At 35.3% G+C, this 9,541-nt stretch overlaps 2 protein-coding genes across 4 annotated transcripts; both read left to right on the top strand.

The window, feature by feature from the left end:
• The first annotated feature begins 475 nt into the window (after positions 1 to 475).
• LOC122057330 (agamous-like MADS-box protein MADS9) lies at positions 476 to 2,700 on the top strand. Of its 2 annotated transcripts, none has more exons than XM_042619383.1 (7): positions 476 to 971; positions 1,130 to 1,196; positions 1,275 to 1,336; positions 1,410 to 1,509; positions 1,635 to 1,664; positions 1,803 to 1,847; positions 2,344 to 2,700. In XM_042619383.1, the coding sequence occupies exons 1-7, from the start codon at positions 784 to 786 to the stop codon at positions 2,476 to 2,478; spliced, it is 627 nt and encodes a 208-aa protein (XP_042475317.1). In that variant the 5' UTR covers positions 476 to 783; the 3' UTR covers positions 2,479 to 2,700. The 2 variants fall into 2 exon arrangements, with proteins under 2 accessions (XP_042475317.1, XP_042475316.1); XM_042619382.1 differs by having other exon boundaries at positions 479 to 971; positions 2,341 to 2,700.
• A 1,750-nt stretch (positions 2,701 to 4,450) lies between these two features.
• On the top strand, positions 4,451 to 6,642 carry LOC122057329 (agamous-like MADS-box protein MADS9). Of its 2 annotated transcripts, none has more exons than XM_042619380.1 (7): positions 4,451 to 4,747; positions 4,894 to 4,963; positions 5,131 to 5,192; positions 5,299 to 5,398; positions 5,497 to 5,526; positions 5,684 to 5,728; positions 6,191 to 6,642. In XM_042619380.1, exons 1-7 carry the CDS (start codon positions 4,560 to 4,562, stop codon positions 6,332 to 6,334), a joined length of 639 nt encoding a protein of 212 aa, XP_042475314.1. In that variant the 5' UTR covers positions 4,451 to 4,559; the 3' UTR covers positions 6,335 to 6,642. The 2 variants fall into 2 exon arrangements, with proteins under 2 accessions (XP_042475314.1, XP_042475315.1); XM_042619381.1 differs by having other exon boundaries at positions 4,454 to 4,747; positions 4,897 to 4,963.
• Positions 6,643 to 9,541: the final 2,899 nt, after the last annotated feature.

Consider the following 9,541-nt stretch of genomic DNA (forward strand, 5'->3'; position numbering starts at 1 on the left):
CAAGAATATGGTTTTCTTATAGATTACTTACCGAGCACTAGACACTGATTTGATGGTCATGATCTGATTACTACCTTTTATAGGGCTACGAATTTAAAAGGGAAGATACTCAAGTCTTGTTATTGAACTACCAAATCCTTAACCTAACTTCAAATCAATTAATTTAGGAAACCCAAATTGATGGTTACTCTTGAATCTTGATCAGGGAGGCAGGGATGTCTTTACTGGAAAGTATAGAAAGTAGAAAACGTTAACCTGGAATCCTTTGTTCCTCAAGCTATATGACCATTAGTATATCCATCATGTCAATACTGTTGATTTGGAATCTTTCTTGATAGACGCATGAGTCAAATCCTTGACCTAGGCAGTATGGCTCTGATCCGGATGACACTGTTGCTTGTCTCTTGAAGGAAACACACCAACACAGATAATCAAGGGATAGAGAGAGAGAGAGAGGACCAAAGGGTAGAGGCCAACTCCAAAGGGTGCAAGAGTGAAACATGAAAGCCAAAGCACAAACGTACTGTAGTTAGATGGATTGAAGAGAACCCCACCTAAATACATACCATCCCTTCTGAACCACTCCTAAAGTCTACTCCCATCTTACCCATTAAGGGTGGCACTTCCATTACTTTCCTTCCCTTCCATTCTACACTCTCATCTCTTTAAGATCTTCGAATCTCCTTCTCCTCCTACTCTTCTTCCTTCCTTCTGTGTTTCTCTAAGAAATTAACTGAAACAAGAACAAGTAGTATTGCAGATTTTTGAGTTGGTCTGAGAGAGATGGGAAGAGGTAAGATTGAGATCAAGAGGATTGAGAACCCAACAAACAGGCAAGTGACATACTCAAAGAGGAAGGCTGGAATAATAAAGAAGGCAACGGAGCTCAGTGTTCTTTGTGAAGCTAAAGTTTCTCTTATTATCCTCTCCAGCTCTGGAAAGATGTCTGAGTACTGTAGCCCTTCTACCTCGTATGAACTATATTTTCCTTGCATATTACTTCATCTCTTCCTGTTGGTTTTCTCTCTCTCTCTCTCTCACACACACACACACACACACACACACAAATATTCTCCTCTCTCTCTCTCTCTCTCTCTCTCTCTCTCTCTAATGTTTTATAGTGTTGAAGGCTGCCAGAAATCTTGGACAAATACCAAACGTCTACAGGAAAGAGGTTGTGGGATGCTAAGCATGAAGTAGGTTTAATCCTCTCTAAGTTTTTTATTTTATTTTATTTGAGATTTTATGGAAATATTCTAAGAAAAAACTCACAGTTTCTGAGTAAGGAGGTGGAGAGAATCAAGAAAGAGAATGACATGATGCAGATCGACCTCTGGTAACCTTTTTTTTTTTTTTTTTTTTTAATATGTTTTTTGTTTTGAAAAATAGTTACTGAGATTATGGTTCAGGCATTTGAAAGGAGATGATGTAGACACACTAAATCACAGAGAGCTCCAGACCATAGAGGAAGCCCTTGAAAATGGTCTCACTAAAGTTCGTGCCAAAGAGGCAAGTCTCATAATTCCTACTATTCTTCTATTCCTGAAGCTCTTAAAAGGGTAATCAAAGACAACCATAACTAATGTTTTATTTATATGTTTTTTTTTTTTTTTTTTTCCATTTAATGGGTACAGATGGAGTTCCTCAAAATGCTTAAAAAGAATGTAAGGATCAAAACTAGCCTTTTGTAGCCTTTGCTGATTATGGTTTCTAGAATTATCAATGGCTTCTAGGGTTTGTATATCCCTTTATAACATTTTCTAACTATATGTTTCTGATATCAAAAAAAAAAAAAACTACAGGAAAGAATGCTAGAGGAGGAGAATAAACGCCTGGTTTACATCTTGGTCAGCTATCCTCTCTCTCTCTCTCTCTCTCTCTCTAACCAAGTACACATGAACACACAGGCACTCAGAGTTTAAAATATAAATCCAATACTTGTATATGTTGAACGGACCAAATTAATGTTCTATTGTTCAATAATATTATTGAGAGCAGATCAGGTTCTCATACCATCCTGATCCACACACATGGAATCCACACAAGGAAAAGCCTTGTGGTGGATTCCATGTGTGAATCACATTCTACAAGAATGGTAGTTCTGTTACGAGAACCTCAACCACACTCGATATTATTGCCGATGTAAGTATTCATCTTCACTCCATCACCCTAAGGGGGAAGAGATCTTCTCGAAACTATTGGCTTATATTGATAATTGGAGGTTGAGTTTGTTTGTGTTTTTATGCTAATAGGGTCTGTCCTAGGGGATCTTGGGCTATTGTGAGCCCCCTTTCTTTGTATATCTGGGGCACTTATTAGTTCTTTTGTTGCTTTCTGCAGCAGCAACAAATGGCTACAGACGGTAATCTCAGGGAGGCTGGAAATGGGTATGGCCAGAAAGGAAGAGAGTGTCATTCTTCTATGCCTTTTGCCTTTCACTTGCAGCCAGTTCAACCCAATTTGCAGGATAACAAATAGATTAACTACTGCCTATGGCTACAAACTTCTCTAGCTAACTGTAGGAGAATTATATACATGTTTTGATACATGTCTAGGGTTTATGAGGAAGAATATGTTGATTAACTTAAGCAGATAGAACTCAAATTTTGTGGCAATGCATTCTTATTTGAAACTAGCTAGTATATGCTAATGATGCTAAATCCTATTTGAAGAGGGTATGTGTGTGCATATTTTGATACACTTGCTTCTCATATTTCTCAAATTCTAATGAGATTTTAGAACCCTTGTAAGGTTGGAGAAGCATAATCTAAAATTTCTATTTGGGAGTATTTGTAGCACCATTCAAATATACCATATGAATTTCTTGACTTGTCTACACTAATCTAACTACAATGGTTCTAAATCCTACATTTGTTTAATTTAGGACATTGTTTACTTTGTTTGTTATCTTAGATCCCTTCAAAAAGTAACCTCTCTAATTTTGGCCAGAAAATTTACAAGGAATGTGTGAACACACATAGTTTACATCTGAAAGTCGCAACCTTTCTCTATTTCTTTCCATGTAAAAAGATGAAAAAGGAAAATTTTTATGTAAAATTATGTTTTACACTATTTGTTTAATATAAAATCCAAATAAAAAGTATTGAAAAATAGGATCATTTTACATGGAGGAAAAAAATCATGTGAAATATCATTTCCAATTTTTGGTTTTTTATTTGCAATTTTTTTTTCTTTTTTTGGTTTTGTTTTGTTTTTACAATGAAACAAGGAGGGCTTATATTGAACTAGTTTCCTAGTGAACGTTGAGTAGCTAGCTCAAGTGTCTACTCGATTGAATGTTGTATTCATTTTGTTAGCGAGTAAAATATCATCCATCAATCAAACATAAAATTCACATCACTTCTCCCCAAGACATTTAGGTCTGCCACTAGTTGTTTTTGCTACTTCGGTATGAAACAAATCACTCATCCATACTGGAGAATATGACTATGCCACCTCAAATGTAGCTTATCATATGTTTGAGATACTCCCAAATCAGTCCTAATTTGATCATTCATTTCTTTATCTTTCCCAGTTTTGCCACATATCCATCTCAACATCTTCATCTCAGCTACTTTGAGTCTATCATATATGATGCTTCTTAATTGCCTGATATTCCCCACCTATATCATAGCAAGTTGTATGACTCCTAACTATAAAATTTCCTTTAAATTTTAAGGGAATATGTCAATCATATACACTTCCACCACTTCCTCCTCCTCCTTATCATTATTATAAAGAATAATAAACGGCTAATTAAAATGGCGCTACTAAATAGTACTGATGGCTTCCCAACAAGAAAATGTGTCAAATAATTAAATAGTCACCACAAGGACAAAATGGCTGCCCTCAGGGGTCCTGACTTCTGAAATTTCCTCTCCCTCCTACCGCAATTGATGGTGCAGAATGGAGATGCCTGTTGAACCTTGCATGGTCAATAATGGTGTTCAATGGGTAATAACCTGTATTACAGTCTGGTCAAGCCACCCATCAATCTATTAGTCTGAACCACTTCTGATCCCACATCATGGCCAGGCCAAATTCCATAGCTATCACTATGACAGCACATTTGCTTTGCCTTTTTTTTAAGGTTTTTTATGAAAAATTGATTTTGATTTGATTGTTAAGATTAAGGAGGGCCCAAAGAACCAAGACAAGACAATACAACGTGCACAGTAGCATGCTACGCATCAAAGACTCCAAAAGTGATTTACAAAAGAAAAGAGGTGACGAGGGAGAAACCAGTTCTTTAGGATTAAGGGAAAGAGAGTAACCAGAGGATTAAGGACATAACTTGCGAGTAGCCAAGGGTGCAAAGCATGATAGTAGTTTGGCTTTGTCAACAACCCAAATAAGAGCAATCCTTTCTGAACCACTAAGAAAGTCTCTTCGTTTCTAACCCAAAATGGAAGTTCCCATCTTCCTTTACTTCTTCTCTTCTTTTCTTTTCTTCTGTTTGTTCATCAGTTTCTTTTCTGTTCTGCAACCATTATCAGAAGAAGGAAGAGAGGGTTCTCAGAAAGTTGAGAAGATCGAGTTGTGTTTTGTTGGGTGGAGAGATGGGGAGGGGAAAGATTGAGATCAAGAGGATTGAGAACTCAACAAACAGGCAAGTGACATATTCAAAGAGGAAGAATGGGATCTTGAAGAAGGCTAAGGAGCTCACTGTGCTTTGTGATGCAAAGGTTTCGCTTATCATATTCTCTAGTTCAGGGAAGATGTCTGAGTACCGTAGCCCTTCTGCCACGTATGAACTGTTTTACCTTCTGGGTTTCCTGTTTTTAGGGTTTCTTTCTACTTCTTGTTTGAACTTTAGGGTTTCTTCTCTTTTACCTTTTATATGCTGTCCTGTCCTTCTGACTCTCTCTCTCTCTCTCTCTCTCTCTCATGGAGAAGAATGTCGGAGCTCTTGGACAAATACCATAAATATTCAGGAAAGAGGTTGTGGGATGCTAAACATGAGGTGGGTTCTCCTCCTCCTCCTCCTCTCTATCTCACAAATACACACACAAACCCTTGATTGTGATTGCTAATATAGAGGAAAAGCTATCTAGGTATCCATGAACATATCTGAATCTCTCTCTCTCTCTCTTGCTTATATTGATGGAAAATTACATGGGTATTTGATAGTTTCTCAGCAACGAATTGGATAGGATAAAAAAAGAAAACGACAACATGCAGATTGAGCTAAGGTACCTCTCTTTTTATGTTCTATCTTAAGCTATGTGAGAGCAAACCCTTCTTCGTTTTATTATTTGGAGTTACTCTGAAAACAAAGGAATAATAATTATGGTTCAGGCACCTGAAAGGTGAAGATGTCAACTCACTACATCACAAGGATCTCGCAACCATAGAGGAAGCCCTAGAAAACGGTCTCACCAAAGTTCGTGCCAAAGAGGCAAGTCTCGATCTTATGTCTTTTATTTTAAATCCTTAGAAGGGTAAACAGACAAGATCTGATCTGATCTGATCTCTCTCTTTCCTTTTTCATATCAGATGGAGTTCTTCAAAATGCTCAAAAAAAATGTATGTAAAGATCAAAACAAGTTAACCCTTTGTACTCTTCTGATTGATTTATCATTTTACTTTTTGGTTATTAGAATTATGTCTTGGTGATGTTCCTAAAGTTGGGGAAAGATTTGTCATTTGCCTAACTATGTTTCTCTTTGGTCAAATACCACAGGAAAGAATTCTTGAGGAGGAGAATAAGCGTCTTAATTACATCTTGGTATCCACATCCCTTTCTCTCGCTCTTGATTTGTTGATAACTAAAGTGTTTTTCCTTGTCCAACTTAATCTTCTAAAAATGATTAAGGCAATTGTGAGTTAAATATGATAAACTAATCCATGTCGCATCTTAATCTTGCAGAAAGATTTCTTTTTATGTTTATGAATATGAATTGTTCATTTAATTGAGTTCAAATGAATCATATCTTGTTCAGACCAATAAATAGAGCTGAGGTTACAGCCGAACGGCCAGTGGAAAACCAAATAACTATTATAGTAGGCATTGAAAGAGCCAAATGAGATGCCTTTTTCTCTAATGTTTGTTTTTAAAACACCTACCTAAATTTCAATTTTTTCAAGACACGAGGATAAAATGATACCAATTGACAAAAGTTTGAGCTAAGAGCTTAATTGTCTCCCTTATGGTTTTCCTCTTGTTTAAATTTACTTTATTATTTTGCAGCATCACCAACAAATGGAAATGGAAGGTTGTGTGAGGGAGATGCAGAATGATTATCATCACAGAGGAAGAGACTACCATCATTCACAGATGCCTTTCGCCTTTCGTGCTCAACCAATCCAGCCCAATTTACAGGAGGCCAAATAGAATAGCTGGCCATGGTATGGAACCATCTCTAGCTTACACTAGACTAAGTTTCTAGGGCTTCAATAATATAATTATCTTTGTTAAAACAACAAGTAAAGCTTTGTAACAATATTAGTAGAGTAATAATCTTCCACTACAACTGGTGAATGCTCTTGATTATGTTCTGATGAATATTGTATGGTGTAAAAGCTGCTATAGGGTTGTGAGATTTCTGTTGCTCTAAGGGTGGAGAAAATTTTCAATAAATGTAAGTATGGTTCCAAGTTACTTTCCTTGGCAGCTAATTCAAAAATGACCTTTGTATAACATGTTATGTTGTCCACAGAAAAAGAATGTTTTACCATTAGCTTTACCCAGAATTATTTCCTCTAAAAATATGTGTTCAACCATGGGAGTTCCCTAGCTAGGTATGACATAGCCATCCTTTCACCAAATAGATAGAATACCAACTATATAGGTTCGTCACATGTGTCAAATTTCTAGTGTTAATCACATTGGGTAGATGTTAGATGCTATTAGTAAGTGATGGGAAAATACTAACCATGCATGATATGCAAGATGAGAGATTGCAGGTCAGGTCCTCATACGAGAACCATTCTCGTATGGGACTGATCCACACAAATGGAATCCACCCAATCAAATGGAATCCACCCAATGAAAATCATTGGGTGGATTCCATTTGTGTGGACAGATTGTACGAAAACCTGATCTACATTCTATACGAGAAGCGTCTTTGTATGGAGAGTTGAATTCATGTCCTTTTAGTTTAATCCAAATTTTATTACAATATACAATTTATGAAACTATTATGTTAAATATTTAATTTGTTTCCTACTTATCAAACCCAGTCCTTTTTTATGTAACAAATAGAAAAATGAGGTTTTATCTTTGGATTCTATTTAAACTGCATGCCTTAAGGTAGACATAGGTTTTGCCTAACAAAGCTTGGCAGAGTAGGCTGCTTATTAAGAACTATTTACCTACTATTTTTTTTTTTTTTTGGTTTGTCCAATCAGTTTTGCACAATTAATAATCAAGAAAATTAAATTAAATTATGGAAAAGCGAGCTGCGTATTTAGAACCCATTAAATTATGGAAAAGCGAGCTGCTTATTTAGAACCTTCTCTCTCTCTCTCTCCATCCAACATCACTAATAGTCAGACTTGGCAAAGAGATACATGGACGATCACATTTGTTGCTATCCAAAAACTAGCACAACTTGTTTCTTTCCCAGTTAATGGATTAGGTTGGCAGATGTGAATTGGCTAATGAGTTAGCCAAGCAAGGGGTAATGCAACCTAGATAATGTTGTTGGGGCATATTTTCCTTTATATCTACAATTAGATAGTTCTTGTACATATGCTTATTTTATTTTGATAATGGGTTCCAGTTTGGATAGGGTTGCATGCATGCAATTGGCATTCTTGTGTGTGTACCCTAGTAATTCGTTAATTTCTTCAACAATATGTGTGTGGTGTTTAACAAAAAGCGAATAAATGGATTAATTAAGGGGTTTAAAATAAAAAGGACAGGTAGAAACCCTCTTCTTCAATCTCAGGTCATTATTTCCGGAGTATTAATTGGTCTTTGGGTGGATGTCTTGCAAGAATAAGAATAAGTTGCAGTTAATAATGAATTAGACATATGGCTTTAAAGTTTGAACTATGTCATTATGATTTGATTTGAATTGATTTTTATTTTTTGGGTGCAAAGACCCTCACTGGGGACAAATAGGGACCCATGAAAGGCCTGATTAGGACAGACATGACCAGCAAGGGGGTCTAATGGGCACACTTGGTACTAATTATTAAACCACTACTATTATATCTAGAAGGTGGTGGGTAGGATGATTGAACTATCGACTTTCCTTCCATAGACTTCCACTAGACCCAACTGTCTAGTTTTCTACCATTGAATTAGTAGCTTATCCCCATCATTATGATTTTTTTTTTTTTAGGTACAGGTCAGTATGATTTAGTCAATGTGCATTTCAAATTTGTATGTAATTAATGGATCTTGCACATAAATAAACGTTCCCATTGCAATAGTCAATCGATTCAACTCTCTCTCTCTCTCTCTCTCTCTCTCTCTCTCTCTCTCTCCTCTTTACAAATTGGAGAAAATAGACTAGCTTTGAAATCTAAGGAAAGAGAAAATCATCACCATTGGCACAAAATTCGGATTCGATAATTAATTATTTACCAATAAACAATTCAAGCAAAAAATTTGGATGTTATGATAACTAAAAAATTCCGGCAATACTGTATACAGTCCATACGCATGCATTTTTTTTTATATATATATATATATATATTAATCTTATTCTACATAATAAGCTCCTTTTTGATAATGTAATACAAAATCTTTTTATTATTTAATAAAAGATAGCCACCCAAACTCATTGGGTTTTCTGACTTTTGTGACAAATTGGATGAAATTCATGTTCAAATTCTAATTAATATACTGTTTCATCAACTAGCTTACACACAATGTTGGATTGCAATATTCTTTCATAATAGGGAGTCGAACAAAATAAAAGAAAAATTAGGAAGCAAGCTACTCATATTATATTACCATACAACATACTTCACACTTCTGTAGAGTACTTCTGTCACGTATTTTCAAAATGAACTAAAAACCTTGATGAGCATTAACATTAATTTACTAATTAGAGAGACTAATATGATAAAACTTGTTCATGCCAAACTTCAAATGTTATGATGAGATCCATGACCATATATGTTCTTAGAATGACATTTATTTCATTAATCATAGATATTCATATTAAAAATTCAAAATCATAACATTCAATCCACCTAGTACTATCATCCATGCAAAAAAGGTTTTGTCAAACAAGCAAAATATCCATAAAATTATACCAACAGTTACATCTCCAAACTCAAATAAGTCAAATAAAATTATCTGGGGTTTGAGTCTCATTGGATGGAGATTAAGGATTCCTCTTAGTAAAATTGCCAATTGCACTAGACAATAGAGTCTTCAACAATGCTATCATCCACATCATCCAAGACTCTTTTTAGCTTTTTATCAATGTCGCCGGTGCTCTCATAAGAAATGTTGACACTAATATTGGTAAGAATAATAGACAATATATTTTTTTGTTCAAATTTAGCATTATTTTCCATCATTATCAAATTCATCTTGACATAAATTAAGTCCATCTAACATCTTTATTAATACCATATT

Source organism: Macadamia integrifolia, chromosome 12, assembly GCF_013358625.1.
Source record: "Macadamia integrifolia cultivar HAES 741 chromosome 12, SCU_Mint_v3, whole genome shotgun sequence".
Classification (NCBI taxonomy): Eukaryota; Viridiplantae; Streptophyta; class Magnoliopsida; order Proteales; family Proteaceae; genus Macadamia; species Macadamia integrifolia.

Coding starts and splice junctions, on each gene's coding strand:
- LOC122057330 (XM_042619382.1), top strand. CDS start 784: ATGGGAAGAGGTAAGATTGAGATCAAGAGGATTGAGAACCCAACAAAC. Junction 972..1,129: donor TACTGTAGCCCTTCTACCTC/GTATGAACTATA, acceptor ATAGTGTTGAAG/GCTGCCAGAAATCTTGGACA. Junction 1,510..1,634: donor CTAAAGTTCGTGCCAAAGAG/GCAAGTCTCATA, acceptor TAATGGGTACAG/ATGGAGTTCCTCAAAATGCT.
- LOC122057329 (XM_042619380.1), top strand. CDS start 4,560: ATGGGGAGGGGAAAGATTGAGATCAAGAGGATTGAGAACTCAACAAAC. Junction 5,193..5,298: donor AACATGCAGATTGAGCTAAG/GTACCTCTCTTT, acceptor ATTATGGTTCAG/GCACCTGAAAGGTGAAGATG. Junction 5,527..5,683: donor TCAAAATGCTCAAAAAAAAT/GTATGTAAAGAT, acceptor CAAATACCACAG/GAAAGAATTCTTGAGGAGGA.